Source organism: Salmo trutta, chromosome 12 (genome assembly GCF_901001165.1).
Source record: "Salmo trutta chromosome 12, fSalTru1.1, whole genome shotgun sequence".
Lineage (NCBI taxonomy): Eukaryota > Metazoa > Chordata > Actinopteri > Salmoniformes > Salmonidae > Salmo > Salmo trutta.
This window is the reverse complement of record NC_042968.1, coordinates 47,825,134-47,850,161: the sequence shown is the minus strand read 5'-3', so window position 1 is coordinate 47,850,161 and position 25,028 is coordinate 47,825,134. Positions and strand designations below refer to the sequence as shown.

Genomic DNA, 25,028 nt, shown 5'->3' with positions numbered 1-25,028 from the left:
CTGCGCAACAGCTTTTTCACATTTTTTTGAGAAGAATGGAAGATTCGATATAGGCCGACAGTTTTTTATAATTTCTGGGTCAAGATTTGGCTTTTTCAAGAGAGGCTTTATTACTGCCACTTTTAGTGAGTTTGGTACACATCCGGTGGATAGAGAGCCGTTTATTATGTTCAACATAGGAGGGCCAAGCACAGAAAGCAGCTCTTTCAGTAGTTTAGTTGGAATAGGGTCCAGTATGCAGCTTGAAGGTTTAGAGGCCATGATTATTTTCATCATTGTGTCAAGAGATATAGTATTAAAACCCTTTAGTATCTCCCTTGATCCTAGGCCCTGGCAGGGTTGTGCAGACTCAGGACAATGGAGCTTTGGAGGAATACGCAGATTTAAAGAGGAGTCCGTAATTTGCTTTCTAATGATCATGATCTTTTCCTCAAAGAAGTTCATGAATTCATCACTGCTGAAGTGAGAGCCATCCTCTCTTGGGGAATGCTGCTTTTTAGTTAACTTTGCGACAGTATCAAAAAGAAATTTCGGATTGTTCTTATTTTCCTCAATTAAGTTGATCGAGCAGCAGTGAGGGCTCTTCGATACTGCACGGTACTGTCTTTCAAAGCTAGTCGGAAGACTTCGTTTGGTGTGGCGCCATTTCTGTTCCAATTTTCTGGAAGATTGCTTCAGAGCTCGTGTATTTTCTGTATACCAGGGAGCTAGTTTCTTATGACAAATGTTTTTAGTTTTTAGGAGTGCAACTGCATCTAGGATATTGCGCAAGGTTAAATTGAGTTCCTCGGTTAGGTGGTTAACTGATTTTTGTCCTCTGACGTCCTTGGGTAGGCAGAGGGAGTCTGGAAGTGCATCAAGGAATCTTTGGGTTGTCTGAGAATTTATAGCACGACTTTTAATGCTTCTTGCTTGGGGTCTGAGCAGATTATTTGTTGCGATTGCGAACGTAATAAAATGGTGGTCCGATAGTCCAGGATTATGAGGAAAAACATTAAGATCCACAACATTTATTCCATGTTTCAGTCAGGCCAATCACATCAAGATTATGATCAGTGATTAGTTCATTGACTATAACTGCCTTGGAAGTGAGGGATCTAACATTAAGTAGCCCTATTTTGAGATGTGAGGTATCACAATCTCTTTCAATAATGGCAGGGATGGAGGAGGTTTTTATACTAGTGAGATTACTAAAGCGAACACCGCCATCTTTAATTTTGCCCAACCTAGATCGAGGCATAGACACGGTCTCAATGGGGATAGCTGAGCTGACTACACTGACTGTGCTAGTGGCAGACTCCACTAAGCTGGCAGGCTGCCTAACAGCCTGCTGCCTGGCCTGCACCCTATTTCATTGTGGAGCTAGAGGAGTTAGAGCCCTGTCTATGTTCATAGATAAGATGAGAGCACCCCTCCAGCTAGGATGGAGTCCGTCACTCCTCAACAGGCCAGGCTTGGTCCTGTTTGTGGGTGAGTCCCAGAAAGAGGGCCAATTATCTACAAATTCTATCTTTTGGGAGGGGCAGAAAACAGTTTTCAACCAGCGATTGAGTTGTGAGACTCTGCTGTAGAGCTCATCACTCCCCCTAACTGGGAGGGGGCAAGAGACAATTAATCGATGCCGACACATCTTTCTAGCTGATTTACACGCTGAAGCTATGTTGATGCTTGGTGACCTCTGACTGTTTCATCCTAACATCGTTGGTGCCGACATGGATAACAATATCTCTATACTCTCTACATTCGCCAGTTTTAGCTTTAGCCAGCACCATCTTCAGATTAGCCTTAATGTCGGTAGCCCTGCCCCCTGGTAAACAGTGTATGATCGCTGGATGATTCGTTTTTAGTCTAATACTGCGGGTAATGGAGTCGCCAATGACTAGGGTTTTCAATTTGTCAGAGCTAATGGTGAGAGGCTTCGGCGTCTCAGATCCCACAACGGGAGGAGCAGATACCAGAGAAGTTTCGGCCTCCGACTCGCTTAATGGGGAGAACCGGTTGAAAGTTTCTGTCGGCTGAATAAGCGACACCGGTTGAGCATTCCTACAGCGTTTCCCGCCAGAAGCCATGAGAAAGTTGTCCGGCTGCGGGGACCGTGCGAGGGGGTTTATACTAACGTTACTATCTGTACTTAATGGTGGCACAGACGCTGTTTCATCCTTTCCTACACTGAAATTACCCTTGCCTAACGATTGCGTCTGAAGCTGGGCTTGCAGCACAGCTATCCTCGACGTAAGGCGATCGTTCTCCTGTATATTATAAGTACAACGACTGCAATTAGAAGGCATCATGTTAACCTCTACTCAACAGCCAGTGTAATCCCGTGGCGCGATATTCAAATACCTTAGAAATGCTATTACTTCAATTTCTCAAACATATGACTATTTTACACCATTTTAAAGACAAGACTCTCGTTAATCTAACCACACTGTCCGATTTCAAAAAGGCTTTACAACGAAAGCAAAACATTAGATTATGTCAGCAGAACCCAGCCAGAAATAATCAGACACCCATTTTTCAAGCTAGCATATAATGTCACATAAACCCAAACCACAGCTAAATGCAGCACTAACCTTTGATCTTCATCAGATGACACACCTAGGACATTATGTTATACAATACATGCATGTTTTGTTCAATCAAGTTCATATTTATATCAAAAACCATCTTTTTACATTAGCATGTGACTAGCATGTGACTAGCATTCCCACCGAACACTTCCGGTGAATTTACTAAATTACTCACAATAAACGTTCACAAAAAACATAACAATTATTTTAAGAATTATAGATACAGAACTCCTATATGCACTCGCTATGTCCGATTTTAAAATAGCTTTTCGGTGTAAGCACATTTTGCAATATTCTAAGTAGATAGCCCGGCATCACAGGGCTAGCTATTTAGACACCCACCAAGTTTAGCGCTCACCAAAGTCAGATTTACTATAAGAAAAATGTTATTACCTTTGCTGTTCTTCGTCAGAATGCACTCCCAGGACTTCTACTTCAATAACAAATGTTGGTTTTGTCCCAAATAATCCATAGTTATATCCAAATAGCAGCGTTTTGTTCGTGCGTTCAAGACACTATCCGAATGGTAAAGAAGGGTGACGCGCCCAACGCGTTTCGTGACAAAAAAATTCAAAATATTCCATTACCGTACTTCGAAGCATGTCAACCGCTGTTTAAAATCAATTTTTATGCTATTTTTCTCGTAAGAAAGCGATAATATTCCGACCGGGAGTCGTTGTTTTCGTTCAAAGAGAGTGAAAGTAAACATGGTGTCGGCTCGTGCACACGCCTCCAGTCTCATTGTCCTCAGATCGACCACTTACTAAATGCGCTAATGTTTTTCAGCCATGGCCTGCAAAGCCACCATTCAGCTTTTTGGCGCCTTCTGAGAGCCTATGGGAACGTTAGAAAATGTCACGTCATGCCAGAGATGCCCTGTTTTGGTTAGAGATGATCAAGAAGGCCATGAAATGGTCAGAGAGAGCGCTTCCTGTTTGGAATCTTCTCAGGTTTTGGCCTGCCAAATGAGTTTTGTTATACTCACAGACACCATTCAAACAGTTTTAGAAACTTTAGGGTGTTTTCTATCCAAATCAAACAATTATATGCATATTCTAGTTACTGGGCAGGAGTAGTAACCAGATTAAATCGGGTCCGTTTGTTATCCGGCCGTGCAAATACTGCCCCCTAGCCCCAACAGGTTAATGTTACTTAGCTTCGGCTGTTTGAAGTCCTGATGAACCATATCCAGATAAAACCTCCGGGGTGAAAAAGTTGAATGAAAAAAGTTGAGTGAGGGAAAAACTAAAAATATACGGTAAAAAAAAGTAGTCAGGTAGCAAAGTAAGATCGGCGAGCACTGCCTGAGCTATTCCTGTACCATTTCAACATCATCAAATCACCTGGGCTATAATCAGCTTAGTCTAACAAACCTAACCAGACCATAAACAACTTAGTCCAATCAACATAGATAAATATCATGTGGCTGTCCATGGTACTGATGTGTGTGTGTGTGTGTGTGTGTGTGTGTGTGTGTGTGTGTGTTTGTAGACTAGCTGAACACCAGTACCATCCTCCTCTCTTCCATGTTCCCAACACGGTCTACGACTCTGTCAGAGAGAAGTACACGCTTTTAGTTTTTAGACTAGGCTACCTGGCTAAAATATATACTAGACTAGCTTCCTCGCTGGGCAACAATGAACCAGCTAAGTTATTTAGCTAGTTAATGTGATTTGATTGGTTTGAAGCCAAATCCAATGAGGCTTCCCTTGGGGGTGGTTTTGCTGCACCAGAACCGCCCACAGTTGAGCTCATCTCAATCTGATTGGCTAATTATTTAATTTTTTCGAAATATCAGGGGAGGTCAAATGCTCGCTGGCGTCTGTCAATCAGTCATGAGTCTGGAGACTCATATCTCCCTCACTAGCTTTAAGCACCAGCTGTCAGAGCAGCTCACAGATCACTGCACCTGTACATAGCCCATCTGTAAACAGCCCATCTATCTACCTCATCCCCATACTGTATTTATTTATTTATCTTGCTCCTTTGCACCCCAGTATGTCGACTTGCACATCTACCATTCCAGTGTTTATTTGCTATATTGTAATTACTTTGCCACCATGGCCTATTTATTGCCTTAACTCCCTTATCTTACCTCATTTGCACTGTGTATATAGACTTTTTGTTTTATTTTTTCTACTGTATTATTGACTGTATGTTTTGTTTATTCCATGTGTAACTCTGTGCTGTTGTATGTGTCGCACTGCTTTGCTTTATCTTGGCCAGGTCGCAGTTGTAAATGATAACTTGTTCTCAACTAGCCGACCTGGTTAAATAAAGGTGAAATAAAATCACATGCTGCGGCGGCAACATGTCATACTCATTTTGGCCAGACAGCATCAGATACATCTGCTACACATACTGAGACAGAGGGGCGCTGTTTCCCTCGCTAATATGATTTCTCAGATGAGATGATTTTCCTTTAATTCTCAAGTGGTTAGATCTATGAAAACAGAGACAAAAGATAAATTGTTTAATAATTGTATTTGTTTTATTGTTCTGATTTTGGTGGGGAAGCCTGGCTTCCCTTGGCATTCACGCACCACTGCCTTTACTGGTAGGATGACAACAAGAGATTTCTCAACTCTCTGTCTCTGTCTCTGTCTGTGTGCTACATGATCCTCTAACACTGGTGTCTGTGTAACATGTGTTGGTTGTAGTCTCTCTATCTCACACTAACACTCTGTCTCTCTGTGTCTCTCTATCTATCTCACACTAACACTCTGTCTCTCTCTCTGTCTCTCTATCTAACACTCTCTCTGTCTCTGTCTCTCTGTCTCTCTCTGTCTCTCTATCTCTCTCTCTCTCTAACAGAAACCTTCCCCTGGCCATTATCATTGGTATTCCCTTGGTGTCTGTGTGCTATGTGCTTGTCAACATTGCCTACTTCAGCGCCATGACCCCTACGGAACTACTGCAGTCTCCCGCTGTCGCTGTGGTAAGAGGGTCGTCATGGAGACAGAGAGGGACGGAGACAGAGGAAGCCATTGGTTTGGCTCATATATCTCCCTTATCAAGAAAGAGATGCATTCTTTCAACAACAAACAATTACATTTTATTTATTTTCTCCCCGTCTCCTCGGAGGGACTTGTTTGTGCCCCTTAGACTTTTGGTGACAGAGTGCTGTACCCCCTGTCGTGGGTAGTCCCTCTGTTTGTCGTCTTCTCCACCTTCGGAGCGGCCAATGGGAGCTGCTTCACAGCCGGCAGGTAAAGGGACAACTTCAGGAAGACCTTTTTTTTGCTAATACAATTGAATCAAACAAATGTATTTTATAAAGCCCTTTTTATATCAGCAGTTGTCACAAAGTGTTTAACAGATCTGCTTTTCTAAAATAACAGAGCACAAGCAGAGGTTAAAAATGGTGAAAAGAAAGCAAACAAAATTCAGGTTCAAGATATTGCCAATATTATGTTGAACTAACGTGTTTGTGCTCTGTCCCACCTCAGGCTGACCTATGTGGCAGGAAGAGAGGGTCACATGGTAAAGATCTTGTCCTATATCAGTCTGAAGCGTTGCACTCCTTCCCCCGCCATCATCTTCAATGTAAGTCTGAGATTCAGTGCCTTGCAAAAGTATTCATCCCACTTGGTGTTTTTTTCCTATTTTGTTTCATTACAACCTGTAATTTAAATGGATTTTTATTTGGATTTCATGTAACGGACATAAACACAAAATAGTCCAGATTGGTGAAGTGAAATTTAATATAACTTGTTTCAAAATATTTGAAAAAAATTCAAAACAGAAAAGTGGTGTGTGCATATGTATTCACCCCTTTGCAATGAAGACCCTAAATAAGATCTGGTGCAACCAATTACCTTCAGAAGTCACATAATTAGTTAAATAAAGTCCACCTGGGTGCAGTCTAAGTGTCACATGATCTGTCACATGATCTCAGTATATATACACCTGTTCTGAAAGGCCATGGAGTCTGCAACACCACTAGGCAATGGGCACCACCAAGCAAGCGGCACCATGAAGACCAAGGAGCTCTCCAAAAGGTCAGGGACAAAGTTGTGGAGAAGTACAGATCAGGGTTGGGTTATAAAAACATATCCTAAACTTTGAACATCCCACGGAGCACCATTTAAATCCATTATTAAAAAATGGAAAGAATATGGCACCACAACAAACCTGCCAAGAGAGGGCCGCTCACCAAAACTCATGAACCAGGCAAGGAGGGCATAGAATTAGAGAGGCAACAAAGAGACCAAAGATAACCCTGAAGGAGCTGCAAAGCTCCACAGCAGAGACTGGAGTATCTGTCCATAGGACCACTTTAAGCCGTACACTCCACAGACCTGGGCTTTACGGAAGTCTGGCCAGAAAAAAAGCCATTGCTTAAAGAAAAAAATAAGCAAACATGTTTGGTGTTCGCCAAAAGGCATGTGGGAGACTCCCCAAACATATGGAAGAAGGTACTCTGGTCACATGAGACTAAAACGGAGCTTTTTAGCCATCAAGGAAAACGCTATGCCTGGCACAAACCCAACACCTTTCATCACCCTGAGAACACCATCCCCACAGTGAAGTGTGGTGGCAGCATCATGCCGTGGGGATGTTTTTTCATCGGCAGGGACTGGGATACTGGTCAGAATTGAAGGATGGCGCTAAATACAGGGAAATTCTTGAGGGAATCCTTTTTTCAGTTTTCCAGTGATTTGAGACTGGGATGAAGCTTCACCTTCCAGCAGGACAATGACCCGAAGCATACTGCTAAAGCAATATTTGAATGGTTTAAGGGGAAACATTTAAATGTCTTGGAATGTCCTAGTCAAAGGCCAGACCTCAATCCAATTGAGAATCTGTGGTATGACTTAAAGATTGCTGTACACCAGCGGAACCCATCCAACTTGAAGGAACTGGAGCAGTTTTGCCTTTGAAGAATGGTCAAAAATCCCAGTGGCTAGATGTGCCAAGCTTATAGAGACATACTCAAAGAGACTTGCAGCTGAAATTGCTGCAAAAGGTGGCTCTATAAAGTATTGACTTTTGGGGGGGTGAAAAGTCATGCACACAAGTTTTCAGTTTTTTTGTCTTACTTCTTGTTTGTTTCACAAAAATAAATATTTTTCATCTTCAAAGTGGTGGGCATGTTGTGTAAATCAATTGATACAAACCCCACAAATATCGATTTTAATTCCAGGTTGTAAGGCAACAATAAATAGAAAAATGCCAACGGGGGTGAATACTCGCAAGCCACTTTATTACATGATGTCTATGTTGATCTCCTCACCTCAGCTCTACCCAGCTCATTGACCTCTAACTCAACTCTACCCAGCTCATTGACCTCTAACTCAACTCTACCCAGCTCATTGTTCTCTAACTCAACTCTACCCAGCTCATTGACCTCTAACTCAACTCTACCCAGCTCATTGTTCTCTAACTCAACTCTACCCAGCTCATTGTTCTCTAACTCAACTCTACCCAACTCATTGACCTCTAACTCAACTCTACCCAGCTCATTGACCTCTAACTCAGCTCTACCCAGCTCATTGACCTCTAACTCAACTCTACCCAGCTCATTGTACTCTAACTCAACTCTACCCAGCTCATTGACCTCTAACTCAACTCTACCCAGCTCATTGACCTCTAACTCAACTCTACCCAGCTCATTGACCTCTAACTCAACTCTACCCAGCTCATTGACCTCTAACTCAACTCTACCCAGCTCATTGACCTCTAACTCAACTCTACCCAGCTCATTGACCTCTAACTCAACTCAGTCTACTCTACTTCTGGGAACGTACATTGTAAGGTTGAAGGGAGGTTCTGAGAATGATTCACTCTGGTTTCAGGGAGGTTCTGAGAATGTTTTACTATGGTTCTGAGAATGTTTTACTATGGTTCCAGGGAGGTTCTGAGAATGTTTTACTCTAGTTCCAGGGAGGTTCTGAGAATGTTTCACTCTGGTTTCAGGGAGGTTCTGAGAATGTTTTACTCTGGTTCCAGGGAGGTTCTGAGAAAGTTTTCCTATGGTTCCAGGGAGGTTCTGAGAATGTTTCACTCTGGTTTCAGGGAGGTTCTGAGAATGTTTCACTCTGGTTTCAGGGAGGTTCTGAGAATGTTTCACTCTGGTTTCAGGGAGGTTCTGAGAATGTTTTACTATGGTTCCAGGGAGGTTCTGAGAATGTTTTACTCTGGTTCCAGGGAGGTTCTGAGAATGTTTTACTCTGGTTCCAGGGAGGTTCTGAGAATGTTTTGTTATGGTGCCCTGAAAGTTTTCCTAGGAGGATTTATTAACACAGAGCGGCCTCCCGAGTGGTGCAGCTGTTTCAGGCACTGCATACCAGTGCTTGAGGCGTCACTACAGACCTGGGTTCGATCTCAGTGACCGGGAGTCCCATGAGGCGGCGCACAATTGGCCCAGCATCGTCCGGGCTATGGGAGGGTTTGGCCGGCCGGGACTATCCTTGTCCCATCGCACTCTAGCAACTCCTTGTGGCGGGCCGGGCACCTTCAAGCTGACTTCGGTCGCCAGCTGGACGGTGTTTCCTCCGACACCTTGGCTTCCGGGTTAAGCGAGCAGTGTGGCAAGAAGCAGTCCGGGTTGGCAGGGTCGTGTTTCGGTTAACATTCTTTTTTTTATGACTACCTCATCTTTGCACCCCACACATACTGGGTGTATTATATGTAAGGTCCCTCAGTCGAGCAGTGAATTTCAAACACAGATTCAACCACAAAGACCTAGGAGGTTTTGTAATGCCTCGCAAAGAAGGACCCCTATTGGTGGGTAAAAAATGTAAAAAAGCAGACATTGACATCCCTTTGAGCATGGTGACGTTATTAATCACACTTTGGATGGTGTATCAATACACCCAGTCACTACAAAGATACAGGCGTCCTCCTAACTCAGTTGCCGGAGAGGAAGGAAACCGCTCAGGGATTTCACAATGAGGCCAATGGTGACTTTAAAACAGTTAGAGTTTAGCAACAACATTGCAGTTACTCCACAATACTAACCTAAATTACATTGAAAACAAGGAAGCCTGTACAGAAAAATTATTCCTAATCATGCATCCTGTTTGCAATAAGGCACTAAAGTAAAACTGCAAAAAAGGAGGCAAAGAAATTAACTTTATGTCCTGAATACAAAGCGTTATGTTTGGGGCAAATTGAACAAATCACATGACTGAGTACCTCTCTTCATATTTTCAAGCATGGTGGTGGTTGCATCATATTAAAACCTGTTAGGGATAGGGGGCAGTATTTTCACGTCCGGATATATATTAATTTTTGATAGAGATGCCCTAGAAGGACAAGAAATGGTCAGACAGGGCACTTCCTGTATAGAATCTTCTCAGGTTTTGGCCTGCCATATGAGTTCTGTTATACTCACAGACACCATTCAAACAGTTTTAGAAACTTTAGAGCGTTTTCTATCCAAATCGACTATTCATATGCATATTCTAGTTACTGGGCAGGAGTAGTAACCAGATTAAATCGGGTACGTTTTTTATCCGGCCATGCAAATACTGCCCCCTAGCCCCAACAGGTTTGGAGGACTGAAATCCTGCAGCGCCCGCAAGGTCCCCCTGCTCAAGAATACATATACATGCCCGTCTGAAGTTTGCCAATGAACATCTGAATGACTCAGAGGACAACTGGTGAAAGTGTTGTGGTCAGATGAGACCAAAATGGAGCTCTTTGGCATCAACTCAACTCGCCGTGTTTGGAGGAGGAGGAATACTGCCTATGACCCCAAGAACACCATCCCCACTGTCAAACATGGAGGTGGAAACATTATGCTTTGGGGGTGTTTTTCTGCTAAGGGGACAGGACAACTTCACCGCATCAAAGGGACGATGGATGGGGCCATGTACCATCAAACCTTGGGTGAGAACCTCCTTCCCTCAGCCAGGGCATTGAAAATGGGTCGTGGATGGATATTCCAGCATGACAATGACCCAAAACACACGGCCAAGGCAACAAAGGAGTGGCTCAAGAAGAAGCACATTAAGGTCCTGGAGTGGCCTAGCCAGTCTCCAGGCCTTAATCCCATAGAAAATCTGTGGAGGAAGCTGAAGGTTCGAGTTGCCAAACGTCAGCCTCGAAACCTTAATGACTTGGAGAAGATCTGCAAAGAGGAGTGGGACAAAATCCCTCCTGAGATGTGTGCAAACCTGGTGGCCAACTACAAGAAACATCTGACCTCTGTGATTGCCAACAAGGGTTTTGCCACCAAGTACTATGTCATGTTTTGCAGAGGAGTCAAATACTTATTACCCTCATTAAAATGCTAATCATATTATAACATTTTTGAGATGCATTTTTCTGGATTTTTTGTTGTTATTCTGTCTCTCACTGTTCAAATAAACCTATTATTAAAATTATAGACTGATAATTTCTTTGTAAGTGGGCAAACGTACAAAATCAGCAGGGGATCAAATACTTTTTTCCCCCACTGTACGTTACCAGGCTCAAAGACACATGTATGTTACCAAGCTCAAAGACACATGTACATTACCAGGCAAATCCTTTTTTCTGTATTTACATCTTAGGTCAGCCATGCTGGCCTCTGGAGTCCCTTGGGAAATACAATTACCGAACCATCCTATGATGGGATTTATAAATACATTTCCTGGGCTCCTGAAAGGACTGATCTTTATATATGAACAACTCTTGGAAAGCTCATATTCTGAGCATTAAAAAAGTATGGTCCACAGATCTACATGAATCTGAACAGCCTTTTAACTGGAACAGAATATGGAAAAATATGACCTTGACATCCTGTAATCCAAACTATCAAGTTACACATTTTAAGTTAATTCACAGGGAACGTTTTAAGATAAATTGTCCCCAACTGTTAACTGAAATTCCCATAGAAGAACATTGTTTCTTAATGTTCTCTGAACTATTTGAGAACATTTCCAATGTCAGACCAGTTGGAGAACATTCCTAGAACATTACCAAAACTGAAATGAAATGTAACTATGTTTGTACTTTTAGGAAAAGTTCTGTTTTAAAGTAATGAAATACCAAGAAATAATGTTTTTTTTTGTCATGTTCCTTCATTGTGCTGCTTCAGTTTACCCTGTTGTTGTTGTGGTGGTTGTAGGGTATTCTGGCCGTACTCTACATTATCCCAGCAGACATCAACACCCTGATCAACTACTTTAGTTTCACCCAGTGGGCTTTCTACGGTCTCACAGCTCTCGCTCTCATCGTCATGCGCTTTACCAGGAAGGAACTCAAGAGGCCCGTCAAGGTAAGACTAGATTCACATTGTCATACATCCAAGTCCTGTTCATCTCTTGGCTATTGTAAGAACATAGTTACAATTATCAGGTTGAGCTCATGGATGGTAAGTACTTGTATCCATAGCTCTGTCTATAAATTAGAGAGTGGTTACATTTCTCCAGCCACATCCCTCAGCTGGTTACCACAACAAATGGGGTGGTAACCGCTTTGATGTTTTTCTGAATCCTAGATTCCCTTAACCTGTTTTTAGAGCAATACTGTCCCAGATCTCCTCCTGTGAGACTGACAGGTGGTTATGTTCTGGTTGTCCCCCAACAGTGTCCCATGCCCATAGCAGTGCTGGTGGTGATAGTGTCCTGCTACCTGGTCCTAGCACCTATCATAGACAAGCCAGAGCTGGAGTATCTGTACTGTACCATCTTCATCCTCAGCGGTCTGCTGCTCTACTTCCCCTTCGTACACCGCAAGTTCAGCTGGACGCGCAGGGTCATGAGTGAGTAACGACCCACTGCTCAGAGATGTTGACACTTGAGGGTTGGAGAGATCCTTTATCCCAAAATGGCCCCCTATTCACTGTGTAGTTCACTAGAAGACAACACTGTATGTGTCCCAAATAGCCCCCTGTTCCCTGTGTAGTGCACTAGAAGACAACACTGCCTTTATCCCAAATGGCCCCCTATTCCCTGTGTAGTTTACTAGAAGACAACACTGTCTGTGTCCCAAATAGCCCCCTATTCCCTGTGTAGTGCACTAGAAGACAACACTGTCTGTGTCCCAAATAGCCCCTTATTCCCTGTGTAGTGCACTAGAAGACAACACTGTCTCTGTCCCAAATAGGCCCCTATTCCCTGTGTAGTGCACTAGAAGACAACACTGTCTGTGTCCCAAATAGCCCTCTGTTCCCTGTGTAGTGCACTAGAAGACAACACTGTCTATGTCCCAAATAGTCCCCTATTCCCTGTGTAGTTCACTAGAAGACAACACTGTCTGTGTCCCAAATAGTCCCCTGTTCCCTGTGTAGTGCACTAGAAGACAACACTGTCTGTGTCCCAAATAGTCCCCTATTCCCTGTGTAGTGCACTACCCTATGGGCCCTGGTGAAAGGTAGTGCACTATAATATAGGGGATAGGGTGCCATTTGGGAAGCAGACACTATTATCTTCTGCAACTTCAGTCTTTTTTAATGTATCAACATGTTTTATTCCTCAGTGAGGGTACTGGAGTTCTTCCCCTTTAGATAATTCCAGTCATTGTGGAGTTCAACTCAGAAGGTCACAGAGCCTATAGATCATGCTGTGATTGGGCTGATGTCACCGTTATTAACCTTTTAATGAAAGTTACTTATTATTAACCTTTAATTAGCCTGATTGGTCCAATCTGACCTTTAACCTCTCACCTCCCCTGCAGGGCCAATCACCATGCACCTCCAGCTGCTGATGGAGGTCGTTCCTCCTGAGAAAAACGAATAGAGGAAGATAATAAACAGCCTAAACTGACTGATGTGGACAAATGTCTTTTAGAGCATCCCAAATGTTACCCTATTCCCTGTGGTGCACTACCCTATAGGCCCTAGTCAAAAGCAGTGCACTACATAGGGAATAGGGTGCCATTTCAGACGCAGGCTTAGAAAACACAGACTGTCACATAATGTTCTGTACTATCTCATAATGAAGGTTCTGTCTCATAATGAAGGTTCTGTCTCATAATGAAGGTACTGTACTGTCTCATAATGAAGGTACTGTCTCATAATGAAGGTTCTGTCTCATAATGAAGGTACTGTACTGTCTCATAATGAAGGTACTGTCTCATAATGAAGGTACTGTCTCATAATGAAGGTAATGTACTGTCTCATAATGAAGGTAATGTCTCATAATGAAGGTACTGTCACATAATGAAGGTAATGTACTGTCACATAATGAAGGTAATGTACTGTCACATAATGAAGGTACTGTCTGATAATGAAGGTACTGTCTCATAATGAAGGTACTGTACTGTCTCATAATGAAGGTAATGTCTCATAATGAAAATAATGTACTGTCTCATAATGAAGGTTCTGTCTCATAATGAAGGTAATGTACTGTCTCATAATGTTCTGTACTGTCTCATAATGAAGGTACTGTCTCATAATGAAGGTACTGTCTCATAATGAAGGTAATGTACTGTCTCATAATGAAGGTTCTGTACTGTCTCATAATGAAGGTACTGTCTCATAATGAAGGTAATGTACTGTCACATAATGAAGATACTGTCTCATAATGAAGGTAATGTACTGTCTCATAATGAAGGTACTGTCTCATAATGAAGGTAATGTACTGTCACATAATGAAGGTAATGTACTGTCACATAATGAAGGTACTGTACTGTCTCATAATGAAGGTAATGTACTGTCTCATAATGAAGGTACTGTACTGTCTCATAATGAAGGTACTGTCTCATAATGAAGGTAATGTACTGTCTCATAATGAAGGTACTGTCTCATAATGAAGTTACTGTACTGTCTCATAATGTTCTGTACTGTCTCATAATGAAGGTAATGTACTGTCACATAATGAAGGTACTGTCTCATAATGAAGATTCTGTCTCATAATGAAGGTACTGTCTCATAATGAAGGTACTGTACTGTCTCATAATGTTCTGTACTGTCTCATAATGAAGGTAATGTTTCATAATGAAGGTACTGTCTCATAATGAAGGTACTGTCTCATAATGAAGGTATTGTACTGTCTCATAATGAAGGTTCTGTACTGTCTCATAATGAAGGTACTGTCTCATAATGAAGGTACTGTCTCATAATGAAGGTTCTGTCTCATAATGAAGGTACTGTCTCATAATGAAGGTACTGTCTCATAATGAAGGTAATGTACTGTCTCATAATGAAGGTAATGTACTGTCTCATAATGAAGGTACTGTCACATAATGAAGGTAATGTACTGTCACATAATGAAGGTAATGTACTGTCTCATAATGAAGGTACTGTCTCATAATGAAGGTACTGTCTCATAATGAAGGTAATGTACTGTCACATAATGAAGGTTCTGTACTGTCTCATAATGAAGGTACTGTCTCATAATGAAGGTACTGTCTCATAATGAAGGTACTGTCTCATAATGAAGGTAATGTACTGTCTCATAATGAAGGTAATGTACTGTCTCATAATGAAGGTAATGTACTGTCACATAATGAAGGTAATGTACTGTCTCATAATGAAGGTACTGTCTCATAATGAAGGTACTGTACTGTCTCATAATGTTCTGTACTGTCTCATAATGTTCTGTACTGTCTCATAATGTTCTGTACTGTCTCATAATGAAGGTAATGTACTGTCTCATAATGAAGGTACTGTACTGTCTCATAATGAAGGGACTGTCTCATAATGAAGGTACTGTACTGTCACATAATGAAGGTACTGTCTCATAATGAAGGTACTGTACTGTCTCATAATGAAGGTAATGTCTCATAATGAAGGTAATGTCTCATAATGAAGGTACTGTCTCATAATGAAGGTAATGTTTCATAATGAAGGTACTGTCTCATAATGAAGGTACTGTCTCATAATGAAGGTAATGTACTGTCTCATAATGAAGGTAATGTACTGTCTCATAATGAAGGTACTGTCACATAATGAAGGTAATGTACTGTCACATAATGAAGGTAATGTACTGTCTCATAATGAAGGTACTGTCTCATAATGTTCTGTACTGTCTCATAATGAAGGTACTGTCTCATAATGAAGGTACTGTCTCATAATGAAGGTAATGTACTGTCTCATAATGAAGGTAATGTACTGTCTCATAATGAAGGTACTGTCTCATAATGAAGATAATGTACTGTCACATAATGAAGGTACTGTCTCATAATGAAGGTACTGTACTGTCTCATAATGAAGGTACTGTCTCATAATGAAGGTACTGTACTGTCTCATAATGAAGGTACTGTCTCATAATGAAGGTTCTGTACTGTCTCATAATGTCCTGTACTGTCTTATAATGTTCTGTACTGTCTCATAATGAAGGTAATGTCTCATAATGTTCTGTACTGTCTCATAATGAAGGTAATGTTTCATAACGAAGGTAATGTACTGTGTCATAATGCTGGAAATGCTGGAATCCTGTCTGTTTCTCTCCTATGAGACTATCGCCAATATAGATGGTCTATATAATGCCCCTCTGTGTTTAAACTCTGCTTAGGAGGACATATTTGCTTTTAGGACACTGCCAATATATATTGAAGACACAGAGGCTCTGCTTGGCAGGTTGGCAGCAGCTGATAATGAAGGTAGTGTATCATAATGAGACAGAGGCTCTGCTTGGCAGGTTGGCAGCAGCTGATAATGAAGGTAGTGTATCATAATGAGACAGAGACTCTGCTTGGCAGGTTGGCAGCAGCTGATAATGAAGGTAGTGTATCATAATGAGACAGAGACTGCTTGTCAGGTTGGCAGCAGCTGATAATGAAGGTAGTGTATCATAATGACACAGAGGCTCTGCTTGGCAGGTTGGCAGCAGCTGATAATGAAGGTAGTGTATCATAATGAGACAGAGGCTCTGCTTGGCAGGTTGGCAGCAGCTGATAATGAAGGTAGTGTATCATAATGAGACAGAGGCTCTGCTTGGCAGGTTGGCAGCAGCTGATAATGAAGGTAGTGTATCATAATGAGACAGAGACTCTGCTTGTCAGGTTGGCAGCAGCTGATAATGAAGGTAGTGTATCATAATGACACAGAGGCTCTGCTTGGCAGGTTGGCAGCAGCTGATAATGAAGGTAGTGTATCATAATGAGACAGAGGCTCTGCTTGGCAGGTTGGCAGCAGAGGATAATGAAGGTAGTGTATCATAATGAGACAGAGGCTCTGCTTGGCAGGTTGGCAGCAGCTGATAATGAAGGTAGTGTATCATAATGACACAGAGGCTCTGCTTGGCAGGTTGGCAGCAGCCGTCTACACGGTCTGGATCCCAAACTAATTGACTGGATACAGGAGATCAACGGCTGCATCTCAAATCGCACCCTATGCCCTAGGGAACGGGGCGCCATTTGAGACGCTGACAATACGCTGTTCTTGTACATGACTAGAGAGAACATAATAGACCAAAATGATGTCATTATTTTTTACTTGTCCTCGACATTGTTTAAAATCCCTCATGTTTGCGCTGTTCAAGCACTTCTATATTATCTATATCTATGGTTTTAATAGTTATTTGACAAGTTAAAAGACATATTTGTCCCTTGTTGTCTTCTATCTCGTCCACCAGCGGCCAGTTGAACCTGAGGACACGGGTCATCTTATACTGCCTGCTGTGTGATGTCACTCTAAACTGAATGTAGATGTTATACTACTGAATTCAACGTTTTCAAAACCTCTTCTCTTCTTGGACTTGAAAAGTAGATAGTGAGTTGTTGTGTTTGTGAATAAAATGGCTTTCCCTTCAATTGTAATTCAATCCCACAAATCAATTCATTTTTGTCATGTTATAAAAAGTTGACAGTATCTGTTTACTAACCACAAACATCAATCACTTTCCTGAACTTTAACCTTCAGTTTAATGACCATCATGAACTGCGTTGATAGAGGCTATGGTGAGATCAGTCATCCACAACAGTAGGTGGCGTAGTAACAGAACACACCGGAAACACGGTTCTTCTTCTACGCCCTTGACCTTCCTGCTCGTATGACGACACATCAAAACAATAACATTTGTTGATGTGAACTTTTTGTTTCAGAATAACACGATTGGAAATGAGAGAATAAAAGGATGAATACGGCTCTGAGACACTGGAAGGAAGCCGCGACGGTCATACTAGCTGCCGGTACGAGACATAAACTCCCTGTAGATAGTTTGACAAGGTGTGTCGATAAAGGCACCTCTACACCTGAGATCAGTGGACATCCCAACTTGCCTGACAGGTTCTCCTTCGACTATGAAGTGTTGTTGTTGAAACGAAGCGGTACGAGTGGTTTCATGCCGAATGCTTATGTCTTTCCCGGTGGTATCGTGGATCCGTCAGATTTCTCAAGTCAATGGCTTGATCTTTTTAAATCTTTCCGGAGCTCACTGAATTTTGGACTGGGATTTGTGAAACAGCCTCCGAAGACGAGACCTCCTATCTTCTCCACGGACAGAAAGAAACTGGGTTCTCCCGTTCCAGGAGACGTCGCATTGAGAATCTGTGCAGTGAGGGAAACGTTTGAGGAGTCAGGTGTACTTCTAGTCGTGTCAAAAGAGGAAGAGAGTATTTTACTGAATAACAACATCGAGAACAACAGATACAGTCCGTCTGAATTAACCAGAATAACCGATCTCTGTGACGAGAGTGAATTGGCTAAATGGAGAGTGTTGGTAAACGAGAACCCCTCTAACTTCATCAGGATGTGCAGGGAGCTGGAGTGTCTACCTAACATCTGGGCTCTGCATGAATGGGGTAACTGGCTGACCCCTACTGGTGTTTACGGGAAACAGAGGAGGTACGACACGGCATTCTACATCTGCTGCTTGCAGGAAACACCACCTCACACCCTACAAGACCAGAAGGAAATTGTGCACTTTAAGGTGATACCATAGCTTAGTAGGGTGAAAATGTATTTTATTGTGGTGTTGGAAGTGTTAAGTGACTCTGTATTGATTCATGATGTATTCATCAGTTCATAATATTGTTGGAAACTGATCATTTAATCTTAGTTGAACCTAAACCCTCTCTCCATCCCTCTCTCTTCCCTTCTCCCTCCCTCTCTCTTCCCTTCATCCCTCCCTCCCTCTCTCTTCCCTTCTCCCTCCCTCTCTCTTCCCTTCATCCCTCCCTCTCTCTTCCCCTCTCCCTCTCTCTCTCTTCCCCTCTCCCTCTCTCTCCCCCCCTCTCCTCCCCTCTCTCTCTCCCCCCTCTCCTCCCCTCTCTCTCCCTCTCCTCCCCTCTCTCAGTGGTCCACCCCCTCAGAGATCCTCCACAGCTACCAGGCCAGAGAGATGTGGATAGCCCCTCCACAGTTCTATGATCTCAGCCGTATGTGCCGGTTCCCCTCCCTGCAGGACCTCCACAGCTTCTCCAGACAGAGAGCTTCAGAGGGCTGTGAACAGTGGCTCCCTGTCCGCATGGTGTCAGACAGCTGCTACATATCCCTCCTCCCAGGTTAGGGTCTATATGAAGGGTCTGATTACTACATATCCCTCCTCCCAGGTTAGGGTCTATATGAAGGGTCTGATTACTACATATCCCTCCTCCCAGGTTAGGGTCTACATGAAGGGTCTGATTACTACATATCCCTCCTCCCAGGTTAGGGTCTACATGAAGGGTCTGATTACTACATATCACTCCTCCCAGGTTAGGGTCTACATGAAGGGTCTGATTACTACATATCCCTCCTCCCAGGTTAGGGTCTATATGAAGGGTCTGATTACTACATATCCCTCCTCCTCCCAGGTTAGGGTCTACATGAAGGGTCTGATTACTACATATCCCTCCTCCCAGGTTAGGGTCTACATGAAGGGTCTGATTACTACATATCCCTCCTCTCAGGTTAGGGTCTACATGAAGGGTCTGATTACTACATATCCCGCCTCCCAGGTTAGGGTCTACATGAAGGGTCTGATTACTACATATCCCTCCTCCCAGGTTAGGGTCTGATTACTATATATCCCTCCTCCCAGGTTAGGGTCTATATGAAGGGTCTGATTACTACATATCCCTCCTCCCAGGTTAGGGTCTACATGAAGGGTCTGATTACTACATATCCCTCCTCCCAGGTTAGGGTCTGATTACTACATATCCCTCCTCCCAGGTTAGGGTCTACATGAAGGGTCTGATTACTACATATCCCTAGAATTACATTTAGGTTACATTTACTTAATTCAGAGCATTGTCAAATTGTCCATTCGTGAATTCAGGGCCTTCTGCTCTCGGAGCGTTCAGAGCGCACACTGGATACTCGGCCTAACAGCAGTCAAGCACCCAAGCTAACTTGGCTATGCTACCTGGCTATGCTACCTGGCTATGCTAACTGGCTATGCTAACTGGCTAGCTTGCTAGCATCTTCCAGACACAAATAAGAGAACACCCCACTCTGACCATTTTACTGGCCCAAGCACAGCTGGTTAGGCTGTTTACGTGTTATCCAGAGTGTTGGTGACTGCAACTGTGCTGCTAGCAACAAATTGATTACGATTTTCTTGCCAACGTTTACTGACACCGGCCATATTCAACGGGTGTTGAGCGTTCGTAAATTCGTCAGTTATTCTGGCTCTGGCACACAGACGAGAACGCTCTGAAAACGGAGTAGATAGCCAGAGTGAATTTACAAACGCGTACTAAAACGGATGTACCAATAAACGTTCATTCTAGGAAATTAATGCTCAGTTTGACGCACTCGCGTTACGGTACCACAAATCGTTAGTAGCATTTTAGTCAAATAAAGGTTGTTATACTAGCTGTTTAGTCTATGTTTTATAAAATGACAACTCGTTCTCATTCTAAGAAAAATAAGGTAGGCCATTTAAATTCAACGTGAACAAAGTGGACAGGCTAACATGCTGTTAAAACAGTTGGAGACAGACAGGGTGCTGTGTTCATAACAATTCAACTGTTTTGCCTTGTTAGCTGAGTTCAGAACTTGTGAAATTATACCTTGATCGAAGTTGGCTAAACTTGGTCTATAAAGATTAGCTGGCTACTCACTAGCACGTGGGCCTGAGAGATTGTTGACGAGAACCAGTGTTATGTTCTATAACACCTGCTACATTATTAGTGAATGTGTGTTATTCATGGTTCTGGTTAAATGTTCTATAACACCTGCTACATTATTAGTGAATGTGTGTTATTCATGGTTCTGGTTAAATGTTCTATAACACCTGCTACATTATTAGTGAATGTGTGTTATTCATGGTTCTGGTTAAATGTCTCAGTAAAAGGGTGGTTTTTATAGTCAAACCTGAAAGAGATCAGTGATAATGGGGGGGGAAGCAGGTACAACTATTTTAATAAACGAATGAAATTATTAGTGGTTCTGATGATTGTGGAAGGAATATATTCAACCTCTATATAATATCACAAACTCTGAATTCATTATGTTATTGATGACTGTTTGCGGTGTATTTGATATTTTTTAATTGTACAACAAAGCTTATTTCGAGAAAACGTTTTAAAATATGAAGATGTCCATATGTTTGAAAAAAATCAAGATATGAGTTTCAGGCCATTGTTTTTTGATTCTTTGTAAGGTACCCAGGAAAGGGCTAAAATAGGCCATATTTATATTTATTTATATATATATATATATATATGCTTCTGAAATAAGGTTCATGAACTCAATAACTTGCTAACATCAGATAACGTACAGTAAATATATTATCCATTTCTGAGACAGACTTAGATAATTAATGTGATGATACAGCAGTACAAGGATATAACATTTTTATGCAGTGCCCTTTATCCACGTGGCCCTTTATCCACGTGGCCCTTTATCCACGTGGCCCTTTATCCACGTGGCCCTTTATCCACGTGGCCCTTTATCCACGTGGCCCTTTATCCACGTGGCCCTTTATCCACGTGGCCCTTTATCCACGTGGCCCTTTATTCACGTGGCCCTTTATCCACGTGGCCCTTTATTCACGTGGCCCTTTATTCACGTGGCCCTTTATTCACGTGGCCCTTTATCCACGTGGCCCTTTATCCACGTGGCCCTTTATCCACGTGGCCCTTTATTCACGTGGCCCTTTATCCACGTGGCCCTTTATTCACGTGGCCCTTTATTCACGTGGCCCTTTATCCACGTGGCCCTTTATTCACGTGGCCCTTTATCCACGTGGCCCCGTGTCCTTTATCCACGTGGCCCTTTATCCACGTGGCCCTTTATCCACGTGGCCCTTTATCCACGTGGCCCTTTATCCACGTGGCCCTTTATCCACGTGGCCCTTTATCCACGTGGCCCTTTATCCACGTGGCCCTTTATCCACGTCGCCCCGTGCCCTTTATCCACGTGGCCCTTTATCCACGTGGCCCTTTATCCACGTGGCCCTTTATCCACGTGGCCCTTTATCCACGTGGCCCTTTATTCACGTGGCCCTTTATCCACGTGGCCCTTTATTCACGTGGCCCTTTATTCACGTGGCCCTTTATCCACGTGGCCCTTTATTCACGTGGCCCTTTATCCACGTGGCCCCGTGTCCTTTATCCACGTGGCCCTTTATCCACGTGGCCCTTTATCCACGTGGCCCTTTATCCACGTGGCCCTTTATCCACGTGGCCCTTTATCCACGTGGCCCTTTATCCACGTGGCCCTTTATCCACGTCGCCCCGTGTCCTTTATCCACGTGGCCCTTTATCCACGTGGCCCTTTATCCACGTGGCCCTTTATCCACGTGGCCTCGTGCTGTTTTGACTTCATGGAGGGTGATTTGGGCTACCAGCAAGCCGGCTTCCTCAGTTGAGAGAAAAGGAGATCTTTAGGTTTTTTTTATTGTTTTTTGTTTGTTATATTATTCTCCCGATGAATTTAGGTGGTTTTCTTCTCGTGTGAAGTCAAAACTGTCAATCTGATTTGATACGGTTACTGCCGGATGATCGTTTAACGTGTGTGTGTGGTGTGTGTGTGTGTGTGTGTGTGTGTGTGTGTGTCTCCTCCTCCTCTTACCAGGTGACGAGCTGTACCCAGAGGAAGGGTCGGGTCAGATGGATGTGACCCTGAACACAGACCAGAGCCTTGATGAGATACATCAGGGCCGCTCAGCACTGCACCGTATCGTAGCCTTGGACCCCTACACAGCTGCTGCCGTCGTCACCATCACACCCAAATACAAACACCTGCTGCCCTTCACACGGTCCATCCTGAGAACCAGCAGTCAGCTCTGAGAGATGGGTTAACACTCAAATGGAAACCCTATTTACAATTACTTTTCAGCAGAGATACACATATCTGGTTAACAGTAGTGCACTACATAGGGAATAGGGTGCCATAGGGCTTTGGTCTAAAGTAGTGCACTATATAGGGAATAGGGTGCCATAGGGCTCTGGTCTAAAGTAGTGCACTATATAGGGAATAGGGTGCCATAGGGCTCTGGTCTAAAGTAGTGCACTATATAGGGAATAGGGTGCCATTTGTGACTTGACCGATGTATTGTACTGTACAGGCCTGCTGCTATGGTCTTGCTGCTGGTGTCCCTACTACTGTGTTCTACTACCTGCCAAAGGGTTCACGAGTGGCGCAGCGGTGGAAGGCAGTGCATCTCAGTGTTAGAGGCGTCACTACAGACCATGGTTCGATACCAGGCTGTATTAACTGACTTGCCTAGATTAAACAAAGATTAAATAAATGTATTAAATTCTGGGACAATGGAAATTGATCTTGTTTTCAAATACTTCTCAATGTATTCTTTTTTTGTCCATAATTGTACGGATTTATTTCATCAGTGTGTTTTGTATGAAACATTCTTTAGAACTATCACACCATTATACACTGAGTCTACAAAACATTAAGAACATCTGCTCTTTCCATGACAGGCTGACCAGGTAAGTCCAGGTGAAAGCTCTGATCCCTTATTGATGTCACCTGTTAAATCCACTTCAATCAGTGTAGATGAAGGGGAGGAGACATGGTTAAAGAAGGATTTTCAAGCCTCGAGTCAATTGAGACATGGATTGTGTATGTGTGCCATTCAGAGGGTGAGTGAGCAAGACAAAATATTGAAGTGCCTTTGAAGGGGGTATGGTAGTAGGTGCCAGGCGCACCAGTTTAAGTGTGTCAAGAACTGCAAAGCTGCTGGGTTTTTCACACTCAACAGTTTCCTGTGTGTATCAAGAATTGCCCACCACCCAAAGGATGTCCAGCCAACTGGACACAACTGTGGGAAGCATTGGAGTCAACATGGGCCAGCATCCCTGTGGAACGCTTTTGACACAATGCCAGTCCATGCCCGACGCGTCGCCCTTCCAGACGCGCCGAGGCCCTTCCAGACGCGCCGAGGCCCTTCCAGACGCGCCGAGGCCCTTCCAGACGCGCCGAGGCCCTTCCAGACGCGCCGAGGCCCTTCCAGACGCGCCGAGGCCCTTCCAGACGCGCCGATGCCCTTCCAGACGCGCCGATGCCCTTCCAGACGCGCCGAGGCCCTTCCAGACGCGTCGAGGCCCCTTCCAGACGCGCGTCGCCCTTCCAGACGCGCCGAGGCCCTTCCAGACGCGCCGAGGCCCTTCCAGACGCGCCGAGGCCCTTCCGAGGCCCTTCCAGACGCGCCGAGGCCCTTCCAGACGCGCCGAGGCCCTTCCAGACGCGCCGAGGCCCTTCCAGACGCGTCGAGGCCCTTCCAGACGCGTCGAGGCCCTTCCAGGACGCGTCGAGGCCCTTCCAGACGCGCCGAGGCCCTTCCAGACGCGCCGAGGCCCTTCCAGACGCGTCGAGGCCCTTCCAGACGCGTCGAGGCCCTTCCAGACGCGTCGAGGCCCTTCCAGATGCGCCGAGGCCCTTCCAGACGCGCCGAGGCCCTTCCAGACGCGCCGAGGCCCTTCCAGACGCGCCGAGGCCCTTCCAGACGCGCCGAGGCCCTTCCAGACGCGCCGAGGCCCTTCCAGACGCGCCGAGGCCCTTCCAGACGCGCCGAGGCCCTTCCCGAGGCCCTTCCAGACGCGCCGAGGCCCTTCCAGACGCGCCGAGGCCCTTCCAGACGCGCCGAGGCCCTTCCAGACGCGACGAGGCCCTTCCAGACGCGCCGAGGCCCTTCCAGACGCGCCGAGGCCCTTCCAGACGCGCCGAGGCCCTTCCCGACGCGCCGAGGCTGTTCTGAGGGCAAAAGGGGGGGGGGGGTGTAACTCTATATTAGGAAGGTGTTCTTAATGTTTTGTCACTCAGTATGTCTTGCTAAAAAAATGCAGTATTTGAGTTGTGCAATTAAAATATATCAGCCAATTGATTCAGAATTACTGTGGATCAGGGAGACACAAGCTGCACAACCACCAGGTAGTCATGACAACAAGAGACACATCAATAGGTGTTCCAGGTAGTCATGACAACAAGAGACACATCTCACTAGGTGGACAGGTAGTCATGACAACAACAGACATCTCAATAGGTGTTCCAGGTAGTCATGACAACAAGAGACTCATCTCAATAGGTGGACAGGCAGGGAGAGTTCACCCTCCACCTCTCACCTACTTAGTTTAGATTGTCATTTAAAATAAATAGACCCCGTCAGTCAATAGACCCTGTCTAGGGAGGATCATTGTATTGTATTGTTGTAGACTAGTCTAGGGAGGATCATTGTATTGTTGTAGACTAGTCTAGGG

At 44.1% G+C, this 25,028-nt stretch overlaps 2 protein-coding genes and 2 long non-coding RNA genes across 10 annotated transcripts in view; all 4 read left to right on the top strand.

Annotated features, from left to right (window-relative positions):
• Positions 1-13,507, top strand: part of LOC115203668 (b(0,+)-type amino acid transporter 1) — a 48,089-nt gene extending 34,582 nt beyond the window's left edge. For all 6 annotated transcript variants that reach the window (XM_029768587.1, XM_029768588.1, XM_029768586.1 and 3 more), the window contains 6 exons: positions 5,385-5,508; positions 5,676-5,779; positions 6,020-6,116; positions 11,629-11,778; positions 12,090-12,264; positions 13,179-13,507. In XM_029768587.1, the coding sequence (XP_029624447.1) occupies positions 5,385-5,508; positions 5,676-5,779; positions 6,020-6,116; positions 11,629-11,778; positions 12,090-12,264; positions 13,179-13,240 (712 nt within the window). In that variant the 3' untranslated portion in view covers positions 13,241-13,507. The remainder of the gene's footprint in view (positions 1-5,384; positions 5,509-5,675; positions 5,780-6,019; positions 6,117-11,628; positions 11,779-12,089; positions 12,265-13,178) is intronic.
• Positions 13,508-13,592: 85 nt separating this feature from the next.
• LOC115203699 (uncharacterized) lies at positions 13,593-14,171 on the top strand. 2 transcript variants are annotated; one of them, XR_003880230.1, is made up of 3 exons: positions 13,593-13,611; positions 13,971-14,056; positions 14,124-14,147. It is a non-coding gene; the product is annotated as an uncharacterized LOC115203699 (long non-coding RNA). The 2 variants fall into 2 exon arrangements; XR_003880231.1 differs by having other exon boundaries at positions 13,595-13,611; positions 13,971-14,032; positions 14,124-14,171.
• A 2,080-nt stretch (positions 14,172-16,251) lies between these two features.
• Positions 16,252-23,137, top strand: nudt19 (nudix (nucleoside diphosphate linked moiety X)-type motif 19). The gene is made up of 3 exons (XM_029768597.1): positions 16,252-18,316; positions 18,683-18,890; positions 22,390-23,137. Exons 1-3 carry the CDS (start codon positions 17,522-17,524, stop codon positions 22,602-22,604), a joined length of 1,218 nt encoding a protein of 405 aa, XP_029624457.1. The 5' UTR covers positions 16,252-17,521; the 3' UTR covers positions 22,605-23,137.
• On the top strand, positions 18,904-19,747 carry LOC115203697 (uncharacterized). The gene is made up of 3 exons (XR_003880226.1): positions 18,904-19,373; positions 19,409-19,504; positions 19,540-19,747. It is a non-coding gene; the product is annotated as an uncharacterized LOC115203697 (long non-coding RNA).
• Positions 23,138-25,028: the final 1,891 nt, after the last annotated feature.

Excerpts from the sequence above, each read along its gene's own strand:
- nudt19 (XM_029768597.1), top strand. The coding sequence starts at position 17,522 with ATGAATACGGCTCTGAGACACTGGAAGGAAGCCGCGACGGTCATACTA. Across the intron at positions 18,317-18,682 it reads AGGAAATTGTGCACTTTAAG|TGGTCCACCCCCTCAGAGAT; the intron begins GTGATACCATAG and ends CCCCTCTCTCAG. Across the intron at positions 18,891-22,389 it reads CTACATATCCCTCCTCCCAG|GTGACGAGCTGTACCCAGAG; the intron begins GTTAGGGTCTAT and ends TCCTCTTACCAG.